This window comes from Protomyctophum bolini, assembly GCF_963924005.1.
Source record: "Protomyctophum bolini genome assembly, chromosome: 8".
Classification (NCBI taxonomy): domain Eukaryota; kingdom Metazoa; phylum Chordata; class Actinopteri; order Myctophiformes; family Myctophidae; genus Protomyctophum; species Protomyctophum bolini.
Window position 1 is genome coordinate 25,010,374 of NC_137869.1, and position 26,835 is coordinate 25,037,208.

The window sequence follows — 26,835 nt, forward strand, 5'->3', positions numbered from 1 at the left end:
TGGTTTTTTCAGCTTTATTATAAGAATATCATACAAAAACAATAGGCTCATCACACAATTAATACACCTGATTCACTCTTCTAAATGCCAACCAGCTACCACCACCATACATCATCATACTCTATCGCTCAGCCCTGAAGGCACTCCATTAGTCCATTGCTTAGTCGTATTGCTTCAGTCCAGTTGGTAGGCTGTATAGTGTTCTGTTCTGTATTCATGCAGCTACTCGTGAACACACACATTGCTTGTGTTCAGTTGTGTCAGTGTTTGCATATACGTAGATAATATTGGTTCAGAAGAAGGGCAAGAGGCAGGGTAGGACAGTCCGTGGTTTCCAAATCATTCCAGACCCATTGTTATGGCTCACAACTCACAAGTAAATATCCCCTATTTTTATGCAATTTAGATTTATTTTGGATAATAAAACAAAATTGGGAAAAACCAACATTGGGACTGGGCGCACGGGTGACTGTTTCATGTAAACAATTCCCAACAGATCTCCAAACCTGTTGTTTTGGGGAGCGCTGGATTCAATTCATTCAACCTCCTCTTGTGTGTTGACTAGTGAGGTGCACCCTAGGAGACATTTATACCTCAAAGTGCAACAGTGTTGCACGCAGAGAACAGCTGATATACAAGCTCACATCGCATCGCGGATGCGACTGTTGTGAGCGTAGAGGTCTGCGTGCATGACACCATCCCGGGACGAAGCATAAATTATACTTGATGTGCTGCAGGTGCACTTGCAGCCGTGCACAAACAGGCTCCATCATGAGCGCACCTCCCGTTCTTATGACAGCGACTGGACGTGTGGTTTTGAGGACCATAATTGCTATTATTGTTCAGAAACAGAAACCAAGGATTATATATTTCAAGGGCGGGAGATCACAATACAAATCCTAATCATTCTTCCTCCACACTGGGAGAAAAACAGCATCTGAAAGTTTGATGGTGCATTTTTTACACGCGAGTGCCGTTAGAACTGCATCTTATGAGAGGCAGGGTTCTTGTGCTGCCGGTATGCGCGCGCATGCTGTTGTTTATCAGTGTGACGTCATCTGTTAAGGCGTCTATAGGAACACTTTTGTTTAGCAATGTTTGGGTCACATAGACCTTCTTCAGGCATCTACATTTTTATTATTTCAAAAGATTACAAAATAAATAAATTAAATGTGAACATTGTATATTTAGTTTTTTCTTTTTGAGAAGTAGTAAAAATGGCAGATCAACAGGCTCACAACGCGTCACATCACAGAACATTGTGAGCTCATACATCAGCTATTTGTACTAGTTTGAGTCCCAGGGACACATAAAATTTCTCTTTTGGGTCTTTAACTAAAATGTTTGGGAACCACTGGGGTAGGAAGCATGGTACAGAGTGTGTGTGTGTGTGTGTGTGTGTGTGTGTGTGTGTGTGTGTGTGTGTATGCGGAGGGGGGTGTCAATGACCCTTCTACTACTTATGAGTCATCTGCAGGATCTGAAGCAGCAAGCCCTGCACCTCATCATCCATACGACCCTGCAGGAGAACACATGCACATTACTCACACAAGTACATGTACATGTATGTACTGTATGCATTACCATGCACTCCACGCACAGTATACATGTGTTTGTTCATTATGCAGACACACAAACATTTTCTTACAGGTATTTATATCCTCAGCAATAATTTCCTGACAACAATTTACCTCTCCAATGCTATTACAGTATGACATGCTATATGGTATCTAAATATCTATGTGTGTAGACAGACAGTCACATAGCTTCATCAGTAATTTCTTGGACTGACCTGCACAGCTGCCAGTAGATGAGAGCGGTATACCGTCACCACCTGCCTGTGTTTTCGTTCCCAGTCCTGTCAAATACATGATGGGACCTGTAGTTACTGATGCATGATGGGACCTGTAGTTACTGATGCATGATGGGACCTGTAGTTACTGATGCATGATGGGAACCAACTGATCAAATGATTCTTGAGCACGGTGCGGCTCACCGCTCAAAGAGATGGGTCAAATGCGGAGAACAAATTTCACTGTGGTAACGTGTGTGACAAATCGTACGACTTTGACGATATTGTCAAATACATGATGGGAATTATAGTTACTGATGTTGCAATGCAAACTGCATGGTGCATGGAAAAAAGCATTTAAATGTTGCTTTATGTATGTTATGCTGTGTCGAGGTTACAATATTTACACTTCTGAACAGAAATATACTTTTTAGGCGGACGGAGTGAGTAATGACGGATTTGAAAAGTGGAAGCTGCAAAAGCTGAGTTTAAAAAGCAGAGGGGTAAAGTGAGTGACGTCAGAGCACAGGCACACCACAGGAATCCCCGGTGCTCAGAACCTCTAATTGCTGCAGCTTGTGCCTTGCATGGTTTGCTCCGCCATCGGTGTATGACATCTGTGTGTGCATTGGTGAATATTAATGCACAGTCTATGTAAAGTACCATTCATCCACATGCTCACATCTTGCTAGGACACCAGACAACACTCATGGACAACACAGCCAAAGGGCTGCCGTGTTAAGTTGTATGTTTCAATGAGTCGTTCGGTTGCTTTTCATGTTGGATCAATGGAGTTAACAGTATCGGAAACCTTCATTTTCGAAAGAAAGAAAATAACATGACATGTTTTTGCCAATTCACCCTTTGTCAAGTCCCGCCCGTGGGCACCTGTTGGTACCCTAAATATACATACATAGGGAGTGACGGACAGACAGACATTGCTGATCCTTGAAGTGGTTGCACTTAATAAAAGAGACTGAAATCAGTCGTGTCGACTCAGTGCTGCCCTCACCTGGAGCTGCTGTGTCAGTACAGCCACCCTGTTCTGCAGGGCCATCTGAGGGCCAGGGTTATTGACGTGCATGGGAGAGGAGGTCGTGGTGGAAGAGGAGATGATGCCAAGGGGAGGAGACAGAGCCCCCAGAGCCTCCTTCAGGCGAAAGATCTCCTTAGAAAGCTCTGTTATCTGCAGGGAGACAGAGGAAAGTAATGTTATTTATAAAACACCTTTCGAAGTAAAAAAACAAACAAGACAAAATAGTGTAATAATGCAAAAAAATACAGTACAACTGGATTAAAACAAAACATAAACAAGAGGGTCAGATAACAACATGGGGAAAATGTTTACGAAACTTTTTTTTTTAACCTGCTCTTAAAAATGTCGACTGACTCAGCATTTTTTAAAGGAAAAAGGTAGGGCATTCCATAGTGTAGGAGCAACTACTGCAAAGACCTGGCCACCCTTTGTCTTTATTAGCTTGGTCCCAGGAATGTTTAGAAGGCCTTTGTCAGAGGACCTGAGAGGTCTCGCATTGTCCTTATGGGGCAGAAGATCTGTAAACCGCGTGTCGTGTCGTCATCAGAACTGGAGCAAATGGACATGCAAATGAATAGCAACTGCTGGAGGGTTTGAAACTAAAGTTTTTTGGCATTTCTGATTAGTTCATGATTAGGGTTAATTGGGATCGGGAACCGGAGGAATCAAAGGAACTGGATTCAACATTGAGGAACCGGAACCGGTTCCATCAAATTTGGGACAGTTCATGGAAGCAGTTTTATCACACGGTCAGAGCTGGCATGTGGACTTCACGTGTGATCATGTTGTACTCAGGGCGTCCTTGCAAAAGAGAGCATGCCCTCAATGGTCTCCCCTGATTAAATAAAGGTCAATAAATAAATAAATACAAATACTTCATGAGTTCATAAGCATTTTGTTGCCGAAACATTGGCTATCTTTAAAATAAAAACGTTTTTTGCATCATGACTACGAGCTGTGTGATCTCTCCTTCCTTTGTTCAAGTTTATCTCCAGTGGTCAGCAGCTCCCCACTATTGGTGTGCGCTCCTACCTCTTTGTTTGCTCCAATAAAGAAATGCAAAAATCATTTGGGGACCTCAAACTGTTCCCTCAGTTTGGGAGCCACTGCTCGGCTGGGTTTGAATGTACTTTAACCCATTTTGGGCGGGAACCCCTTTTGGTGTTTTAAACATTATTATTTATAATTTAGCTATTGAATTTAGCTATTGAAAATAGCAGATCTACAAGCTCATAGCGCTCCACCGAGCGGCGCACTCCGAGCTTGTAGGTCTGCTATTTTTGAAAAATGTGGCGCAAACCTTGGAATATTCTTTCAGAGCAACCGATTTTAACTCAAATCTTTGCTTCTGGGAGGTCCCTGGAACCTCCCAGAACCTGGAGTCCTTCACATGAAATATTGAGTGATAAAGGCCTAGAAACATAGGTATTTCAGAAAACTGTCAGAATTTAGAAGATTTTTTATTTATTTCGACGTCAGGCCTAAATGGGTGAAGTCCACCACTGCTCCCTTCCCTCACCTTGCGGTCCTTCTCCTTGACGAGCCCCTGGGAGTCCTGGATGTCGTTGTGAAGCTCCTGGACGTGGCTGGACTGGGCCTGCAGCTGGGCCATCTGCTGCTGCACGGTGGCCAGCTGGGACTCGGCCACCTGCCGCTCGCTCTTGTTGAACAGAGCCTCCCTCTGCACCTGGAACACCTGGATGTGTAGGGATGTACTGGGACGGTTAGCGCTGTTTATCGTTCACCGCTCACAATGCTCTTAATTTGTTGTGCAAATTGTCCTCCGTCATACACTACTGGGGGAAGGCATACTATGATCCGACGGAGCAATTATCCGACGCGCATTGGTCCGAGGTGCGCTGGGGGTCGGGAGAGGGTTGGGTTTAGGTTTAGGTGTGCTGCCTCGGGGGAGGTTAGGGTTAGGGTGAGGGTCTGCGCTGGGGGTCGGGAGAGGGTTGGGGTTAGGTTTAGGTGTGCTGCCTCGGGGGAGGTTAGGGTTAGGGTGAGGGTCTGCGCTGGGGGTCGGGAGAGGGTTGGGGTTAGGTGTGCTGCCTCGGGGGAGGTTAGGGTTAGGGTGAGGGTCTGCGCTGGGGGTCGGGAGAGGGTTGGGGTTAGGTTTAGGTGTGCTGCCCCGGGGGAGGTTAGGGTTAGGGTGAGGGTCTGCGCTGGGGGTCGGGAGAGGGTTGGGGTTAGGTTTAGGTGTGCTGCCCCGGGGGAGGTTAGGGTTAGGGTGAGGGTCTGCGCTGGGGGTCAGGAGAGGGTTGGGGTTAGGTTTAGGTGTGCTGCCCCGGGGGAGGTTAGGGTTAGGGTGAGGGTCTGCGCTGGGGGTCGGGAGAGGGTTGGGGTTAGGTTTAGGTGTGCTGCCCCGGGGGAGGTTAGGGTTAGGGTGAGGGTTTGAGGTAGGTTGTCGATCGGACCAATGCTCCGTCGGACCAAACACATGCACTCCTACTGGGATGAATTGGCTTTAGTTGAGCTGCAAATTCAGTACCACTTGTCTTAAACCACCTGTAATTGATCAAACAGACTTGTAAAGAATTGTGCATTTGGTACGCTCTCATTTCACTCTACACAAATTGATTTGCCAAAAATAGCAGATCTACAAGCTCACAACACGTTGACGAACATCCCCCCAGAATAGGGATGCTGAGGGTTCAAGTGGTTAACAATAAAAGTTTTAAGCATATTTTGATTATCGCAATAATATCATTGTTCGCATATCACATCGTCCCATCCCTAACCTGGAATAGTGCAAACGGTGGTGGGAGAATTATCCCGCTTTTGGACTGAAAATATCGTTGCTGTCGGGCAGAAACCTCTTATCTCCATATTCTAACTTTTTGTAGGTTTTTCTCCGTAAATGAATGCTCTACACTACAGCGTCACACAAAAGCATCGCACTTGTCAATTTACTACTTTTGTTACTTTTGAATTTGAATCCTGAAACGTAGGTTTCCAACTAACAGAGATATAGAAATAGCACAGGGTACAAATGTGGAAAGCTTTGTCAAGAGTGAGCATCTCAAGCATGGAGGTGTGCCGAAGCCAGTGCTGCCAACATGAACCATTTTCACCCTGGCGTCCCTATATTTGGCATGTCAATTTGTTCATAAATTGCTAAAAATAGCAGATCTACCAGCTCAAAAGGCACATGTTGTGAGCTTTGTAGGTCGACTATTTTCCCTCCCAAAAATCTGAAAACAACGCAACTTGCTTAAGAAATAAATGCCATGTGAGCATTGAGGACAAAGAGAGCTTGATTGTGACGTTATCACACAATTCCATCACACAGGGATCAGAACATGTATTGATAGGAACCTGTTGACAAGGGACATGCAGCATTGTAAACGCCTCAGTGAGCAGACATAGAGAGGACGTCTATAGAAGAGAAGAGTTAGAGAAAGTAATACACACATGAATAATGGAGAGAGAGGTAAAGAGGGCCTCAGTGAACCGTGGCCCTCTTTGAGAGCCATAACGATGGGCAGGGATAATAGAAAATGAAATACCCACAGAAACAGGCACGCGTGCACTGCACACACACACGCACACGGATGGATTACGGACCGGGACAATGGGGCCACAATGCCCAGGCCCCCCCCCCCAACCCTGCAGTGTGATGAGGCTTGTGGTTCTCAAACGTATGATACTGACCAGTATCCAGGAGCCTCTGACCACCAGGTCAGCCAGAGGTAAGGCTGACCTGACTGAAGCAGTGAGCACCAGGGATTGATCTGGTGCTCAAAATATGTTGGATTTTGGGGTTATATGCTTTATATATGTATGTGAAAGGCCGATACAAATGGCAAGTGATACAAACAAAACATATGAGTGTGGCAAGCATGCCAGCGGCAGCATTACAACAAGTGTTGCTGCTGTGGGGACCACAGGTATGTATGCACTGTTAACCCCTTCAACCGGAGTCCCTCAGGGCACTAGTGACGTTTGCTCTAAATTAAATATCTTTGCTGAAATCTACAAGCTGACAACGCAATGCAACGCTTGTAGATTGGCTTTTTTCTGTGAAAGCTTTCCCTGGCTGCTGAGGTTTAAGTGGTTAAATACTGTAGGTAGCCCCGACCAATCACTGGAAGCTCTGGTGATTGACATCCAGCAATCAGCAGATGGGCAGCATCTGGAATGTTGAATTCCGGACATTTACTTGTAACAGAGTATTTCCACATTACAGTGTCCACATTAACCACCATATGCACTCCTCCTGGCCACAGTACACCCACCTCGGTGCACGTCTTCTCGTGTTTGCGCGTCAGGTCGTTGTAGCGGGCGGTGAGGGCGTTGATGTCGGCCTGCAGCGACAGCCTCTGTGTCTCGTGGTCCTCCTTGGAGATCAGGCCCTGCTCGGCCGCCTTGTGGGACTTCAGCTCCCTCAGCTCCATCTCCTTCTCGCTCAGAGCGTCCTGCGCCGCCGCCGCTCTGCTCTCGCTGGCCTCCAGGGAGCGCTGCTGCTCCTCCTGACGGATAGGGACAAGCCCGAGGATGACTCACAAACCATGTGCAACCCACGTTCGGCACAAACAAGGGACTAACTTATGTCGCTGCTATGCCACCAAAATGTGGAACGCCCTACCAACAGTCATTAAGACATGCGATGATTTATTGTGTTGTCCACACTAGTCCTTACCCGTTCTGAATATATGAACAGCAAATATATATATAGTATATATATATATATATATATATATATATATATATATATATATATATAGAATATTAGTGGTCCATGACATGAAAACATTGGACAATGATGTTTGACAGTCAGCTATATTGTTGCTTATTGTAGATTTATTGTGATGTAAAAACAATATTTGAACAGTGAAATATGACAGTTGAGGCGGTAAAAAGTAGGCTAGGTTCATTCTGGGAGCGTGCAGATTTTGTTTTGCATGGAGAGATGTGTGGTAATAGTGTGGCTCGGTCGGAGATAGACGACAACGGCTGTGCTGTGTATTAGGAGACACACACACACACGCGGCGCCAAATTGTATAGGCACATTTTGTTGTGTTGCAGCGGTAGCTATAGAGGAAGCATGCCAGTGGGGTAACGGTGATAACGGTGGCCTGTGATGCAGGTGTGCTATGGGACGGAGGTGCGAGATTAATTCACTAATAAATTCATTATTAATCATTAATGTGTCAATTGGGAAAAAGGGCTCCGTTACGTCCTCCATATAATGATGGTCCATGCCTGTGTGAAAAGTGGGAGTGATTCGTGCAGTTAATGATGAGATAATGCGCTGTCAGTGACATTCAGACAGACATTCAGACAGACATTCAGACATTTGCTGAATTATTATTTAGATAGTTAACAGTTTTGTATTGAGTTGTGCTTGAAATGTACTGTAATTCTCCAATCTGTTAATACATCTTCCAATCAATCAATCAAAACTCACTGGTTAGTGTGCTACACTAATAACCAGGTATTTGGGAGAATTTCACCCGTGTTTAGTGATAGACTGATAGAGCAGAATAGGTTTTTTTTCCACTGGACAATTCTCACATGTCCCAGGAATGGGTGGACCAAAGGAGAAGATAATACCCACATTTTTCACCAATTATGATTGATAGGCCACCCATAATATCAATGTTTTTACTTTTTACTTTTTTTGTGTGAAAAGTCATGATGAAATAATAATGCCATGTATTGCTGTACTTGCTGTACTGAAATATTTTTATGGAATATTTTACATTGTATAGTTTAGTGATGGTGTGACAAAAAAAAGATGTTTAGTGTTCTAGGGTTAATATCTCAAAAAGAAGTCCACAGACGAGATAATTTATTTTTCTTACTATGGCCTAAGATAATATCTCGTCCGTCCGGACAAGATGTTATCTTGTCCGGACGAGATCATTTTCTTTTTTTCACCATGGCCACTCAGGGGCTCCGTAGCCTACTATAAAAACTGTCAACATTGGGGGAAAAAAAGAAGAGAGACAGAAATTGTGAAAATAGCTGCGAGGCATTGTGAGCTTTTTCTTTTAAACAATATTTAGTATCAAATATATATTAGTTCAAATATGATTATTTTTAGGGGTTCCCAGTTCAAATATGATTATTTTGGGGGGTTAAAAGATTGAGAATCCCTGTGCTACATGAGTGGAACTTGGTGTTAGCATTATGTTACGCTTTAGCAGATCTACAAGCTCAAGCTCCAAGTGGCGCGCTTCGAGCTATTTTAGAAAAATGACTGACGACTGACATAGAAACATAGCTTTTTCAGAAAACTCTTCTCAGGTCAAATTGGGTTAATGAATGTATCCAGGCTGACCGTGGCTCTGCGGTGCTCCTCCCTGGACACAGAGTCCTGCAGTGTGTGGAGCTGCTCCTGCGCCAGGCCCCGCGACGAGCCCCTCTCCTCCTGGAGCTGCTGCAGCGCCTGCGCCAGCTGCTCCGAGACGGCCGACAGCGCCTCCTTGTGTTTGGACAGCGGCACGGCGTCGCTCAGCTCCATGGCGTCCTGCGCACGGCCCTCCCGCTCGGCGCACAGGCAGTCCAGCGCCTGGGCCGCCTCCTGCCGCGCCACCTCCAGCTCCTCCCTCATGGACGTCACGGTGCGGCTGGAGCCGCGCTCTGATTGGACCAGAGAGAAATAACGTCGCTTATATACCGCCAGTGGTGGGAAAAGTATACGAAGTATGAATACTGCAATGTAGAAATACTCAAGTAAAAGTCTGGAATTCAAAATTGACTTGAGTAAGAATACAATTGGTATCATAATGTTAGCCTTACAGTGGCCAGACACGAATCTGCCAGTGCAAAAAAAAAAAAGATCCCGTGGCGGATTACGCAGTGTGATTAGTATGCCATTAGTATGGCCAAGCCAGGCTATCAAAATGTAGCCTACATGAAGTACCAAGAAAAGTAGAAACTACTCATAATACAGAATGTCTTATTTCACACGTTTCAAATGTATACAAATCTTTTGAAAATAGCAGTTCTACAAACTCACATTGGTTAGTGAGGTAAGCTCTGGACACACGCGCGCGCGCACACACACACCACACACACACACACACACACACACACACACACACACACACACACACACACACACACACACACACACACACACACACTCTCATAAAAACTCTCATAAAAACGTATTAGTGATATTTCAGGCACCAAAGCGTTACGCATTTCAACCACACAGTTATTCCTTAGCTGGTTCAAGAACCCTGGTGGAAGGAACACGTTATTCCAACCAGTTCCTTTCCCTTCCATCCGGCGCCTCGGACCAGAATTGCTGCATGTTTTTTGTGAGGGTACCTACCCTAGGGCACACGAAGGGAGAACATGCAAACTCCACACAGAAAGGCCCTTTTGCGAGATGAGAGGTTTCTGCCTGACAGCAACGTTATCTAACAAACAACAGAACGACTGTACATTCTGAACCGCCACGCAGCGTCGTATGAATTCACTCACCTGACGTGACGGAGCGCTCCGAACCATCGGAGCGCTCTTCCTCGTCCTCCTCCTCGTCGTCGTGCAGCGGAGGCCTGAGCCTCTCCAGCTCCAGCAGGGCCTGGTTGAGCCGGAGCGACGCCTCCGCCCTCTCCCTCGCCAGCTGCTCGCACTGCAGCCCCAGGCTGACCTGCACCTCCTCCAGCTCCGAGCGCGGCACGCACCTCCTCAGCTCCGCCTCCAGCTCCCCCACGCGGCCCTGGAGTCGGCGCACCAGCTCTCCTTCCACTGCTCCCCCTCCTCCTCCTCCTCCTCCTCCATCCGTCCTCCCATGTGTCCGGCTCTCCGCCAGAGCTCCCTCCAACTCGGCCACCTTCTCCCTGAGGCGCTCCACTGTCTCTCCCTCGTCGTCTCCTCCTCCTCCTCCGATGTCAGTCTTCTGTCCTCGCTGCTTTGACGTCTCCTTCTCAGCCTGCAGGGCGGCTTGGAGTTCCTCCACTTTGGCTGTCAGCTGTTTGACTGTGTCACTGTCGCCCTGCCTCTTGGCTAGCTCCACCTCCAACTGCCTCACCCTGGCCCTCAGCTGCTGCCGTGCCCCGTCCCCGTCCCCCTCCCCCTCCTCCTCCTCCCCGGATAGCTCCACGGAGAGGACCCCCAGGCGCATGTTCTCCTTCAGTTCCTCCAGCTCAGACTGGGAGGAGGCCAGCTGCTCCTCTAAGCTGCGCAACTTCTCCTTCAGAACCTCTCCCTCCACGCCTCCCCCTTGAGACTTTGTGTCGCTCCTGCGAAGCAGCACATTTGGGAGACATTCAGGAGTGAAGAAAACCTCTCTTCTCTCCGATGGATATTGAATTAATGTCTCACACCTACAGTGAGTGAGATCAAATTCCTGTGCCATACATGTATCTGATATGAAAGTGGCCTAATGGTGGCGCAAGAGGAAAGGGAGACCATAGCGTCATCATAATTGGAAGGTTTCATCCTCCAGGGAGGATGAAAGACCACAACAAATTCCATGACAATACACTCTGAATGTTTGGAGATACTGTATATCGTTTGGGACCAAAGTGGTGGACGGATGGACAGATGCCTAGAAGGTCGACTGACTGATATTGCCTTCCTTTAGCAGGGCTAAAAATGGATCAAGATAAATCATGATTTATGCAGACTATCATCCTCTCTTATGCTATTTGATCTTTTCAACACAGATCTGGGACAGAATTTACACTCTCTGAGAGTGAAGCTCCCACAGCTGCCGATGAAGCTGTCAGCCAGCTGTTGTTAATGTGAATCAAATAAATATGTAGCATTCTTAGAGATGTTATTACATTTAAAAAAAAATACTGGTATGTGCCCTCTCACCAGCTAATAATAACAGTCATGTTTTGGTGCATCTTTGGTCTACTACAGTCTTGGACATGTTGTCAGATGTTTTTTCCTGTTCATCTGGAGCCCTCGTCTTGTAGGGCATTCTTAGAGATGTTATTACATTTAAAAACAAAGATGTGCCCTCTCACCAGCTAATAACACTCATGTTTTGGTGCATTTTTGGTCTACACTACAGTCGTGGTTAATTGTCACACTTATAGCAAGACGCAGAATATTGCTAGGATGGAAATGTTCAGTCCCTCCTTCTGTAGATACTGTATGTGGCTTAAAGGACCACTTCACCACTTTTCAACCTATCTTCATATAATAGGTCCTCACTAATAATCATGCTAAAATTGCACAATTTTAGCATGATTTTCTTCTCAGTCTGTGTCTCATAGGAGTGCTGTGGGGCAGTTCAGAAACCTGTCCACCAGTGACATCATCGATATGGAATACAAGCTAATAGAAACTGCAGGCTTTCTAGTCCTGAAAAGTTGCATTTTTGTAAAGAAATCCTGTTTAAAAAACATTCTGCCTGACGATGACGTCACTGGTGGACAGGTTTCTGAACTGCCCACAGCTCTCCTATGAGACACAGACAGAGTATTTGGACCCGGTCTTGTACCCCGTATGCCTTGCCTACACTTCTTTATTTTATAAAAAAATGCTGATCTACATCGACACGTTGTGAGCTGTGACTGTTTAATTTCAAGGAGGTAGGACAAGGGGAATGTCTGACTGCTCTGATTTGCCTTTCAACATTTCTTAATTAAGATATTTGAAAAAATATATATATATATATTAAAAACAAAAGCTATATGATTGGAACCCAAGATGGAGACACATCATCATGTCTATTATTATACTCATATGCTCATCATCCAGGAAGTCTAAAACCCCAGAAAGGCTAATTAAAGGAGCACTGCTTCCATATCTGGAAGGCATTGAGATGCAGTTACTGTAGGTACAGTACCAACAACTCTCCACATCTAGATGCAGTTACTGTAGGTACAGCACCAACAACTCTCCACATCTAGATGCAGTTACTGTAGGTACAGTACCAACAACTCTCCACATCTAGATTGTTGGAGGAAATCCAGATTTCATCCAAAAGATAAAACGATCAACAATAGACAATGGATCAGTGTTTTCTATTCCTATATAAAATGAAAACTAACTATTACACATCTGAATAATGAATATATATTTTCACTACTGTATAAACCAATATTTTCAGGTAATTTGCTGAACTCCTGAACGGCAAAATTAAGTCCACGAGTACAAACATTATGAATTCTGAGGATGTTTGATGGTCTGAACTACACACTGACTGACTGACTGACTGACTGACTGACTGAATGAATGAATGAATGAATGAATGAATGAATGAATGAATGAATGAATGAACGAACAAACAAACAAACAAACAAACAAACAAACAAACAAACAAACAAACTAACCCGTCTTCTGCCAAGCTGGAGGCCCCGTCTGAGGCCTGGGCTTGGGCGTAGCGCTCCTGCAGGGATTCGTACTCCTTCCTCAAGGTCTCGTACCTCTCAGTAGGGACAACGTCTGGACTGGAGCTCAGCATGTCCGTGTCGTCCTTCTCAAACATCTCCAGCATCTACACAGTAACACACCACACAGTACAATGAACACTGAATCAGTAACATGTGCATCTACAGTGTAGATTCTACACGTATCAAACACGTTCAGTGTGACAGGGCTATTCAAACAATCCGGGACGGAGCAGCAGAGAGACAGCATTCAGCATTTGTTTCTTTTCCCTTTTTACCTCCTTTATGATGAATTCCTGTTCTGTTCTTTGACTATATAGAAGTGTCTATTTGTACGTCTCCAAATGTTTTGATGAATTGAACAAGGTGGACCCTCTTGTAAACAAGAGTAAAGCTTAATTGGGTCGTCCACTCACAGTTAACAGTCTTTGTATTGAGTTTGTGCTTGAAATGTACTGTAATTCTGCAAACTGTTAATAAATCTTTCAATCAATCAATCAAATCAGTGAGAGCTAGAGCATCTTCGTGCACACAACAAGGGTAACCAGACTGAAAAGTGGGGAGATCTCAATGCAACCCATTCCAGCGCCAGTGCCTGACACCCAGGTATTCCCTGGATGAACGCCTCCACAACCCCCTGAATGTGGTCTCTTTCTCCCACCCCCACATCCACATTTCCACACAGTGTTCTTCTCCTTTTCTATTGCTGTGTGATCTGTTCTGTTAGTTAGGCCCATCTTGGCTTCTTAGGCTCTTCTTGTGTTCTTAGCCTTTAGGGTTGGCTTTTACTCTTCAAGCGACTAGTTGAGGTTGAGATTTAAGCACGATTTCGTCCCTGTCTCTACAGCTATTGTGGTGTATCGAGACTCTTCTGGTCTTGTGGTTTATACTAACTACACCACTCCAGCTGTAAATGATAAACCACAACAGCAACATTTATTTAACAGCATGGAGAAAATTATAATAATCTACGTATGTACCTCCAGAAACCTTGACCCAGTTAGTGAAACAATGGCTGCTGCATGTCTGCAAATATACACATGCAGCTGCAAGTCTTCCATTTATGCTTGTTTGGATGCTACTGCTTCAGTAGCACAGCACTGCTGTTTCCCTCCACCACTAAAGTGGTCATGATTAATGATCCAGTCAGGCACCGCTCAGCTGGCCTTGAAGACGTTTCACATCAGCTGATTAAAGGATCCGTTCCCTATCAATTCACTTCCGTTAAAGGGAAGGATTTGTGCTTGTGTGCTTGTGTTTTTGCAATAGTGTGCAATTGGTGCCATTGTATCGTTCTGCAACCTCACCTTCACTTTGAGAGCTAACTCAGAGTTCTGTGAAGTAAGCGCTTCTATTTGTCTGCGTAGCTCCGCTGAGTCTGTGTCCCCATTTGAGGTGGCCTGATCCTGGGCAGGAGAGGCCTTCGAATGCCTGGAGAGCAGCTTCTCTGGAGGGGAGTATTAATAGAATTAACAACCCAATAGAATAGCTTCCATTGCATGCAGCATATCCACTGCACAGTATTCATGAAACTTTCTCTCTCTCTCTCTCTCTCACACACACACACACACACACACACACACACACACACACACGCACACACACACACACACACACACACACACACACACACACACACACACACACACACACACACACACACACACACCTGGGAATTCTAGCATCTCATCCATGTCCTCCATGTCACTGGCTCCCACCCCGTGACCTTCTGATCTCAGGCTCTCTAGTTCTGCTTGCAGTCGTTCCTTCTCTGCCTCCGAAAGCTCCAGACTCTGCTTCAGCTGGGACATCTGGTCGTGTGCGCGCGCACACACACACACACACACACACACACACACACACACACACACACACACACACACACACACAAAATTATTAAATAAAATAACTCAAACTAGCAGTGAAAAGAAAAACAAATTGTAGTTAACTGAAATAAATGTACTTTGTAATCTAACTGAAACTGTATTTTGTGTGTGTTTACAAAATTAACTAATATCATGGAGAAAATGTCCCTAGTTTTAGTCTTTAGTTTGGAATGTATGGAAATTATTCGATACATAAGTACATTATTTTGGTTGCACATGAAATCTATCTTCCATTTAACTTGTTGTTATACCTCCAGGGCTGAGGTGGCGCTCTGCTGCTGCTCCAGACCTTTGATCTTCTGAAGCAGGTGGCCCTTCTCTAGACGCAGCTTTCGAATCTCCTCAAACACCTCCTCATCCTCCACCTCAAATACACGCGTGCACACACACACACACACACACACACACACACATCACACACACACAATTTATATACAAAAGTGTGACATACAGTACATCGCTATACGTTTCATGGGCCATAGCAATTATTGGCTCTTTTCTGCTGTAACAGAAACAGAAACGTGCTCTGGAGATGGCATAACCTGAGTTCTGGGAACGCAGAATTTATACTTTCAATTTCTTTCTAAAATAGCAAAAATAGAAGATCTACAAGCTCTCAATGTGTCGCAATGCGACACTCTTCATAGTAAGAAAAGAGTCGATGATTCAACAGATCAATCAGGGAGTTTGATTCGACTGACAATCTGCCAATTGACTGCCAACAAAACATTTTTTTTGCTTGATTCGACTGTTTCTTGATTCTTAGTTGGGGACAGGCCAAGACAAGGCAAGCACAAACGGATAGGACATAAAGCGTCACAAACAAAGAACCACGTGCAGACACTCACACAACTTACCTGGGCAGGGTGCGGTGGTTCTGGGGACGGAGGAGGAGGGGGGCTGGGGTCGGGGGGCTTACCTGGGCAGGGTGTGGTGGTTCTGGGGACGGAGGAGGAGGGGGACTGGGGTCGGGGGGCTTACCTGGGCAGGGTGCGGTGGTTCTGGGGACGGAGGAGGAGGGGGGCTGGGGTCGGGGGGCTTACCTGGGCAGGGTGTGGTGGTTCTGGGGATGGAGGAGGAGGGGGACTGGGGTCGGGGGGCTTACCTGGGCAGGGTACGGTGGTTCTGGGGACGGAGGAGGAGGGGGACTGGGGTCGGGGGGCTTACCTGGGCAGGGTGCGGTGGTTCTGGGGATGGAGGAGGAGGGGGACTGGGGTCGGGGGGCTTACCTGGGCAGGGTGCGGTGGTTCTGGGGATGGAGGAGGAGGGGGACTGGGGTCGGGGGGCTTACCTGGGCAGGGTGCGGTGGTTCTGGGGACGGAGGAGGAGGGGGGCTGGGGTCGGGGGGCTTACCTGAGCAGGGTACGGTGGTTCTGGGGACGGAGGAGGAGGGGGACTGGGGTCGGGGGGCTTACCTGGGCAGGGTGCGGTGGTTCTGGGGATGGAGGAGGAGGGGGACTGGGGTCGGGGGGCTTACCTGGGCAGGGTACGGTGGTTCTGGGGACGGAGGAGGAGGGGGGCTGGGGTCGGGGGGCTCGGGGGACGGGGCCGGTGAAGCAGCAGTGCAGGGCCCTGGAGAAGGTTGTAAACCCTGGATCATGGACCGGTGGTGGAAGAACAGAATCACATGAAGCCTTCAATATGTCCATTATTAATGAAAAGCACCCCCCTCCAGCTAATTCCATTTCTTGTTTTTCACCGTTATTTGCAGGGGCAGTGGTTCTCCAAGTGGTTGTCCACTTGGAACACCCTCAAGGAACATGACATTGTTATAACAAATGTCATTTAAGGCTGTCTTAAAATGTTTACTGCTCAAAATGCACTTATTTGACAAAAATGTTCTACAGTATAGTCTCGGGAATCATTGTCTACAGGTTGGCGTAGGAAAACATTAAACTGCAGTAAAATGCTAAAATATATATACAGTCTAATAGAGGGGGGTCTTTATGCTACAGTATAAAATGTGTTGGCTGACAAGAGTTATCAATCATATGACAAAACTGTTAAGCCTAAAAGCTGCATGCTGTCAACACAAAGGACATAGAAACAAAGAGGCGTGAGTAGCGCTCATGTTCTGTGTTGTTCAACAACACACACAACCTCTGACGGTACCTGGACAGGGGAGCGAGGGGGCGGGGGTGCTTTCCTCTTGCGGGGGGTCGAGCCCCCTTGCACTTGCGGGGGAGCAGGGGGGGGCAGCTGGTGAGCGGTGAGGGAGGGGTCACAGGGAGGGAGGGGGTCAAGCTCATGGTCAGTGATGGAGCACAAGCAAAACATAACGGCAAGCCAGAACCATCAGCTCATACTGGTAAATGTGTTCAGTGGTAGGGGCGTAACAGTTCACTTAACTAATCAATTTAATCCATCGTCGATTTTTACTAAAAAATCATCGACTTTGAGGGGGGGGGGGAATGACAAAATAGCAGATCTACAGTATAAGATCTTAATATACATCTACTATTTTGACTACGGTATTTCCGCGCAACACCGTCAAAGTAATGCTGAAGTATTAAATAGGCCTTAAGTGGATATTCAGACTGATGGATTTAGATGTTTATAAAAACTCACTGATTCATTGCTATTTAAAAAACGAAAGACATTTACAAAAATATAAATAAATGTCACGATTATTTGATTAATTGAAAAAGTAATCAAGAATAATCACGGATAAAATAATGGATAGTTAACTTGCAGCCCATGTGTGTTGCTGGTGCAGTGGTGCATGTTGTGGTTGATATGTTGTGTGAACATTCAGTGGTGTGTGTGTGTGCTTGCTTTGTTACCTCATCCACTGTGATCTCAGGGGCTGTGTGTGCATGGAGGGAGACAGAAGACAATACACTGGTTCAGAACACACAAATACAGTGACAAACGGTATAAAAATGACACGTGAGAGCTATCTGTACACTGTCATACAAATGATACTTCTCTTCCCCTCATCTTCCTTTCTAAAGCAACCGTCACACATCCCTCCTTCATAAATCAACCAAGGTTTTGTTTCAAGTTAAGAGGAACAAGTCGTTTATCTCTTTTCTTTCCAACTCCACTATCATCATCCCCAGTTGTTCCCTTGATCTACTTCCTCGCTCTAGAGTCATTTCTTTGGTGAGCGCAGACACATAACTATAGAACCGGTTCAGAGCAGCTTCAACGAGAAAGGTTTGAGAGTTTGGGTAAAAAGCTCCGTTCACCTTCAGTGTGTCAGTGAGTGTGTGTTGAGTTATTGAGTAAATTGTGAGTGGACGGCCACAGAGGCGAGGGAATGAACACGTACCTGGAGCTGGAAGAGTTCCGTTCTGCAGCAGGTAGGTGAGCCGCTGGTTGCCTGTGGCCGCGCCATAGTGGGTGGCGTTGTGTCCGAGGGCGTCGATCAGCTGTGAATTGGCCCCGCCCCTCACTAGAGCCTCCGCTGTCTCAGCACTGTCACTCTCACAGGCCAGCATCAGGGCGGACCTGGGCCGGGTGAACAGAGAACATTAACAAGCTAAAGTACAACACACTGAGGTATGGTGATAAATAGGGAGTTGGCTCGGTTTTCTTTGTACACACCAGAAAGGCTAGTGTTCATTTATTTCCGTTTCACACCCATGGAAATGAAATGAATGCTCTATCAAGAAGAAGATCACCATTCAGAGTAATTGAAAATGGTGGCTGCGTCCATTGAAGTTCAATGGAGAAGTGGCACACTCTTCTTTGGTTCCTCAAGCTATACACAATGTTTTTTCTGCACAATACAATTTAAATGACATCATGGAACCTTTTGTTGTTGAAAATAGTACCACAGTACTGTTATGAGAGCGGGCTGTTACCTCCCCTGGCTGTCCTGTATGTTGGCGTTGGCCCCTCGACTCAACAGAAAGTCACACAGCTCCACTCTGCTCATCTGAGCTGCTAGGATCAGAGGGGTGGCCCCTTCCTGAAGAACACACACACACACACACACACACACACACACACACACACACACACACACACACACACATCAGCGTTCATCTACACACACCACATATCATGAAGCTCACTGAGATACTGAAAGAGAACTTTTCACTGTTATCCGCATATTCTAACTGTGTTTTCTCATGAATCAATGCCCTGGCCTACTTGATCATACTACAGTGTCACACAAAAGTACCAAACCACAAGTGTGAAGCGATGCGTTTTGAGCTTGTAGATCTGCTACTTTTGCTGTTTTGGTTCATCCTGACACTTCAGCTCAGGATTAACCATTTACCATTTAACCCATTTAGGCCTGACATTGAAATAAAAAAAGAATATATATACCTATTCAAAGATTTGTGCCGCATTTTTACGATTTTTCAAAAATAGCAGACCTACAAGTTCATAGCGTGCCACTAGCTAAAGTATAACAGAATGCTTGAAACACCAAAAGGGGTTCCTGCCCCAAAATTGATTAATGTAATATTGCATTCAGTTTGGCGGTGTGGCTCTCATGTGATATTACAGATTACCGGCGCAAGCATAAGATACAGTTATTACATGAACATAACATTGAACCTTCAATTACATAATGAAACTACCACGTATCATTACAATCAGTACAATCCACATAATCATCCTAGTAAAAATATGGAACAGGGGGAGGCCGGGGAGGTGGAGAACATTTGACACAGACAGCTGTACGACCGAAGCACGTAGAATGAGCAGTGAATAGAAGCTGTTTAAAAACGTAGAGAGTCAGACTGACTGGAGTTATGAATTAACTATTTAGCGAATGAATGGGGGTCCGCGGAGAGTGAGCCACGTAAGCTTCCTGCCTTCCGTGCCTATAATGAACTATCGCTACGCGGAAGTTTTCATTGGAAGTAATTGCGGGGAAATTATTAAAGGATCATAAAGAAACAGATCTGAGGTGAAATGTCATTCTAATAAGAAGGCAGTGGAGGACATGGATTTGGTGCAAGTGTGGTGCAAGCCTCAAAGCCTTGTTTCAGTTATGCGTGTCAAACTAACTAAATGCTGCCTCATCATGTTCTGTACTCTGGGGGCAGTTAGTAGACCAGTCCTGGACGACCTGGCACATCTAAAGGCTTCACAGTGTCAAAGCAACTCAGAGCAGTATTTTGGCCGCAAACCATAGAGATTTAAAGACGACGGCCAAAATCTATTCTATGACTCACTTGGAAGCCTGTGTGTGCAGCAATGAGAATTGTATTCAGCGTTCTTAGTTCTAATTTCATCTCTTAGCAACTGCATTCTGAATGAGCTGTAGATGATTGATAGATTGTTTTTAGCAGAGACCAGAGAGAAGATCATTGCGTAAAAGCACAAATATAACCCAGGCCAAGGGTTCCCAAACGTTTTCACCACGAGAACCAAAAGACAAATTCTGTGTCTCCAAAATTACAAAAAAATAGTTATGAATTAACCACTTAAGCCCAATTTAAATGTTTACATTGAAAATGTATTTTAAAATGTTAAATTTTTCGGGGGACATTTTTGAAAATCTTTTATTTTTTACAATACCTTGATATTTACTGAGTCGTGCGGTCGTGGGTCTATGTTTGGGAAGGACGGACACAGAGATCATTATGTTGTTAGTTCAATGAGTTCCCTGTGCTTACCCCATCCTGTAAATCCAGATCAGCTTTGAAATCCCACAGAGTCTCGGTGGAGGACAAGCAGCCGCTAACCGCTGCAGGACACACAGCGAGAACAAACTGTAGATGTACTGTACGTATGTGTGTCAGTAACAGAACATTTACCATAGTGATATTGTTGTACGAGGACACCCCCTCTCTTTTCAGCAGCACCCACTCCCCATCGATGTGAGTAGCTTAATTTAACTATTGCTCAATTGGCATTCTTATTTGTTGTTTACTTATTGTTTAATGTCAGAGTCCTCACAGTAATCATTTTAAATGAGGGTCCATGACTTGATGAAGGTCAATTTGGGGAACTCTCTCTATAGTGTCTGCTGTGTAGAGTTAGATGTAGTTACCTGCATGATGCAGCGCTGTTCTGCCAATACCGTCTACGTTGTCTACAGGCAATCGCTCCTGTTGTGGAGGGAATAGGCAGTTGAAGCAGCAGTAAGTAAACAAAGAGAATATACACTAATATGCATGACAGCCTTGAATTCATTTTTAACGATTTTCAATGATTCCACTTCCTTCTTCCTCCTCTGTTTAACGGTCCGGTTCCTTCGCTTTAACAACTCCCATAGGGGGTTCCAAATGGACAATTACAGGACTGTGACTCTGAGAGTGTACAAATGGAACCAAATGGACCATTTGGTTTAATTTGTGCAGTACATTCTCAGAGTCATGGTGGTCCTTGTTTGAGAACCACTGGTATTGTAATTGTATAGCATAGCAGGCAGTGAAGTCCACATACCAGCTCTGACAGTGTGATAAACCGGTTCCGAAAAACAGTTCCAAATGTGATAGAACTGATTCCGGTACCTCAATGTTGGATCCGGTTCCTTCGGTTCCGGATCCCAACCCCAGTTTTTAGATGATATTTTGGAACTCGTCCAGGCTCTGTTTCTCTGTTTCATTCTGTTTTACCTGTAGTAACCTCTTCAAGCACTCAGGCTGGCTGTTTTTGGCTGCTAGGTGAAGGGCGCTGAAGCCTGGAGTCAGTATACAGCCAACCCAAACCAGATTGAACAAGACAAAGAGGAACAGGAAGACAGTCAATATTAGTGCAAAGATACAATACATTAGATTTAAATTATACCACAGGTCGTTTCGAGGAAGCAATCTGATTGGTTGAAACAGCCTTCTAGCCGTGGGATAAACCAGCACCATTCACCACCTAATCAAAACAAAGAATTCAGCTGCTCTGTTCTCCCAGAGCGCAGCAAACTCAGTTGCTAGGCTAGCTAGTTTCTAGGGACATTTGTGGTCGTAGTCATTAAAAAGATATATTTTTTCAGCGGTTTTCTTTGTTTTAAGGGTAACTGTATAATTGCAATATTACATATTAATAAATAATATGTATAGCTTAAGTATATAACAAACTTGGTTAATGAGACAGCAGAATGACCGTTTTGATGATCAACAGGGTGGTTTGAGGGGGGAAATGCATAACTGTAGCATTTTAATGTTGATGATATGATTGATGTGTGATAACGTGTGATAATAACAATCATTCAGTGGAGACTATTCTTGAGAGACTGAAAATTACTATTTCATACATATTGTTTATTTTTGAATAGATGCTAACTATATTTCTTCTCCCTTCCCAGGGACCAATTAACTCTTACGTATAGATTTTGGAATGGCACCGTTGCCCCGTAAGTCGGTTTTATTTATTCAATAAAATTAATGAATTCACGCGTGGATTCCTACGAAGGGGGGAAACATACGAAGAAGTACATAGGGCTCAAGTGGTTATAGAATGTACTAATGGACCTATGAACTTCCATACCGGCGCCATCGTTGACGGTGATGTCTGCTCCATGAGAGATGACGGCCTCCAGGCAGTCCAGCCGACCCCGGGTCACACACAGGTGGAACCTAACGGCAGGACGGTCCAGAAGACACACCTTTAATTAACCCATTCTGACCTAAGATCAGATTCTAAAAATGTCTATGTCAGTCGTTCTTCAATTTAAAAGAAATAGCAGACCTACAAGCTCGTAGCGCGCCACTCGGTGGCGCACTATGAGCTTGTAGATCTGCTATTTTTCAATAGCTAAAGCATAGCATAATGCTAACACCAAAAGGGGTTCCCGCCCAGAATGGGTTTTAATCAGCTGTCCTAAAGTGTTGTATCATTTCCACTGTCATTTTACTTCACGTTTTCACTCTTCATTTTATTAAATGCTAAACTTTCGAAAGTTATAAAGTCTAAAGTCTGTTCCCTGTAATCCCTGTAATTAACGATGTTACATCACAATAATACGAATGTAGAAGGAAAATAAATCACAGAACGTGTAGGACAACAGTGGACGTAAGGGATATGTTTTATGTTCAAAGGCTCTATCTTCCTATAATAAATCTCATAGTAATCATTGCTATAGTGTTTGTTCAGTAACAGGGGTCCTCCCCATCTCTCTACACGGCTCTTTTGTCAACAGAATGTTCAACTAGGGAGAGAGAACTCCACAGAGACAGCAGCGGTGAAGTGATGAACTCACGCTGACTTGCCCTCAGCGTCCAGCTTGGTGGGGCAGAGGCCCTTCTTCACCATGAGTGCTGTGACCTTGTCCGGCTCATTCTGCTCCACGGCCTGCAGGAGCCTCTCATCACTCTTACTCCAGTCCTGACTCTGGGGGGGAATAGGTCACAAGTTCACAACCCTATCCTCCCTACTGTCCAGTGATACCGTACCCCCCTATCCTCCCTACTGTGCAGTGATACCAGACCCCCCCGTATCTCATAACATACACAACAATGAGTGGCTTTCCTTTCTCTTTTTTTTTCCTGCCATGGAGCCATCGATCGATCGAAGGACGAGGATGACATGTAATTTTATATCATATAGTTTCTGTCGGGTGGAAACCTCTTATCTCCATGTTCTAACTTGTTTTCCCCCCATAAGTTAATGATGCCCAAATTGATCATACTACTACAGTGTCACACAAAAGCATCAAAAGTAGCAGTTCTGCAAGCTTGAAATGTGGCACGAAGCGACTCGTTTTGAGCTTGTCCATGTGCTACTTTTTATGTTTTTGAATCCTGAAAAGCAGCAGTGTTGGACATTTCCACCCAAAAAAAAAAAGAGTCACAGTGGCTGTCCACGTTTCAGTAATAAGAGCAGAAAAGACACATGAAAAACAACAGAATTCAGTTAAACAAAGAGGATAAATGAAGAAGATGGAAATGTCTTTTTTTACTGTTAGGTTGAGATGACAGACATTCTGACATTAAAGACAAATGCAATGATATACTGTATGTTAAATGTCCTATCTGCCCAACAGAAACACGCACGCACCAACGTAAACGCATGCATGCATGAATACAATACACAACCACACATGTGCACGCTCGCACTCACATATGCATGCACATGCACACAGAAACTGTATTAACCACTTTCATCCTGGTGCCCCTAGCCCATACGAAAGATAGCTGCATAACATATCTAATACATATTTATTGGCATACATCATGCTGGCCAGGGGGGCAGATACCTACTGTTAGAGGCAGCAGGCTGAAGCAGGCACAGATACTGTTCACCAGGCTATTCAACACTGGCTGTTTAGGGTCCATCCTAATAAAAGGCTTAACACACACCTCTGTGTGTACCAACTATACACGGACACGCTTATACAAGTGTGTTACGGAATACACACATTACTGTGTGTGCAGTGCAGTAGCACCTGATTGATTATACTTACATAATGTATAGGCAGAAATAGAACTTGTTTCCCCTAACTTGTACAAAAACATGCAGTATACACGCTCATCTCTGTGTATACCGAGGTACATGTTTTGACAGTACAGTACACAGACACAGTGTACAAATAATAAACACACACACCATTATCCCTATACCACCACCACCGCACACACAGTATTTACCCTCCACTGTGTCACAACAACTGCCTATTTAATTAACAAATAAACGCACACACATCCCACCAGTTCTAGAACTCTATTACCCATAATCCCTAACCACACTGTACATCCTCATCCTCAGAGGTCAGAGTGACCACACAAGCGGATACAAACAATATATGGAAGGATACAACAAGGACAACCGAACCGCCGCTACATTTTAGGAAGCGTACGTCACCTCATAGTCCAAACAGCATCACACTTACTTGACTACCTAAATGACCATGTAAACATCCACCATGACATTCAATACTGACGACCGCACTCACATGCACACACATCCCGCACGCAGACACATGCACGCACACACGCACGCACGCACAGACGCACAGACACACACTAGCCTGTCCTCACAACATCGTCCCTCTCCATCCATAGCATACGCAGTGCTCCTGCAGCTCAAAACATTAAAAAAACATCCCTCTTCCCTGTGCTCGTTGCTGCTGCTCCTAGCAGAGGCATAAGTCTACTGTCACACTCTCACGCTCCGCCACCTCCTCCCTGTGTCCTCCTTTTTCTAACCCAATACTGTCTTCTCTCTCTCTCTCTCTCTCTCTCTCTCTCTCTCTCTCTCTCTTCCATCCAGTCCTGCTGTCTCCATTCGTTTGGGTCACAGGATAGCTGTACTGTACAGTACGGTACCAGCCCCCCACACACACCCCTCCTTCTCTCTCTTGGCAGTGTTATGGAGTCTGGACTCTGCAGCTGAAGCAGAGACCAGGCCCTGTGCAGGATCTAAAGTAGTCAGCAAATAAAGAGGAGAAAGCGAGCTGGCTCTGCTCGGCTAACATAGCATACACACAGTGACAGGGCAGAGCAGAGGGGACAGCGTGGCGTGGCACCCTGGAACCATACCGTACAGAAGTTGTTTTGTTTGTAAAGCCCTGCATGGTATGGGACGGTTATGACTTCTTAAAAAGCATACACACACATATACATGAAGAGACCTAAATGAGTATGCATGTACAAAACTGCAGCATGCATCTATGCTTGTGTCTATACTGTATTATCTATTAATACATTATCCACTCACCCACCCACCTAATCTACCTGTACCTACCAAGTACATACCTTTCTACAAAGATGTCTGTCTGTCTGTCTGTCTGTCTGTCTGTCTGTCTGTCTGTCTGTCTGTCTGTCTGTCTGTCTGTCTGTCTGTCTGTCTGTCTGTCTTACTCTCCATCTCTAATTAAAACAAATACAGTAGTGACTAGAGACAGTGAGTAATCATCTCTGTCATATTCAGCTGAGGGGAGCAGTCAGATCAGTCCCTCTACAAGAGGAATTAGACTCCTCACAGAGGAAGAGCTGCTGTCTGTACTACATAAACAAGTGAATGTGGTGCTGCTGAGGCAGTGTGGTGGAGAGGAGACACTCTACCCCCTGCTGTTATGTCTTTCCTCTTGTAGAGGGACTGAATTGACTGCTCCTCTCAGCTGAAGATGACAGAGATGATTACTCACTGTCTCTAGTCACTACTGTATTTGTTTTGTCTGAACACCATTCATTCTTATAAAGTCTTCCCCCTGGGACAGCAACAACAGCAGGGCACTAGGGATTCAGGTGTGTGTGTGTGTGTGTGTGTGTGTGTGTGTGTGTGTGTGTGTGTGTGTGTGTGTGTGTGTGTGTGTGTGTGTGTGTGTGTGTGTGTGTGTGTGTGTGTGTGTGTGTGTGAGTGTGCGTGCCTGTGTGTGTGTGTGTGTGTGTGTGTGTGTGTGTGTGTGTGTGTGTGTGTGTGTGTGTGTGTGTGTGTGTGTGTGTGTGTGTATGTATGCACTGTGCACGTGAATAATTAAAGGCTACCTGAGAGTTCTGGTTACAACCCACAGGTCTGGCGAGCCTGGAGGTCTTACTCTCCTGCTGCTGCTCTCAGACACCAAATCCCAGAGACCCCCGGCCCGCGCACACACACACACACACACACACACACACACACACACACACACACACACACACACACACACACACACACACACACACACACACACACACACACAACTTCCTGACCAATGACCACCTGCCACTGACTTGAATACTGTCTGTCTTGTACTCGTTAATATTATGTCAAGGAGAAGTCTGTAATGTGAGTCTTGTATGGCTTATTGAATAATAATAATAATAATAAAAATAATAATAAGGGTAATAATAATAATAATAATAAAATATAGTTGTACATCCACACACAGTGTGGTGGGTTTCTTACCTCAGTCTTTTTGAATTTTGCCTTCAGACTTTTCATGGTAGCCTCATAAACTCTGGCTCCAGGTGAACTCTGCAGGGGGACAA

The 26,835-nt window shown here is 45.2% G+C and overlaps 1 protein-coding gene across 1 annotated transcript; it reads right to left on the reverse strand.

Moving 5' to 3' along the window:
- On the reverse strand, positions 1 to 26,788 carry ankrd24 (ankyrin repeat domain 24; the record flags this gene model as incomplete). The annotated part of the gene is made up of 24 exons (XM_080770495.1): positions 1 to 1,519; positions 1,793 to 1,858; positions 2,805 to 2,978; positions 4,348 to 4,524; positions 7,067 to 7,288; positions 9,116 to 9,417; positions 10,270 to 11,030; positions 13,080 to 13,243; positions 14,444 to 14,583; positions 14,806 to 14,947; positions 15,274 to 15,387; positions 15,880 to 15,961; positions 16,066 to 16,209; positions 16,252 to 16,395; positions 16,438 to 16,613; positions 17,806 to 17,828; positions 18,297 to 18,475; positions 18,832 to 18,938; positions 20,605 to 20,675; positions 20,982 to 21,039; positions 21,550 to 21,614; positions 22,415 to 22,503; positions 23,127 to 23,257; positions 26,753 to 26,788. 24 exons carry the CDS (start codon positions 26,786 to 26,788, stop codon positions 1,457 to 1,459), a joined length of 3,630 nt encoding a protein of 1,209 aa, XP_080626621.1. The 3' UTR covers positions 1 to 1,456.
- Between the last annotated feature and the right edge of the window lie 47 nt (positions 26,789 to 26,835).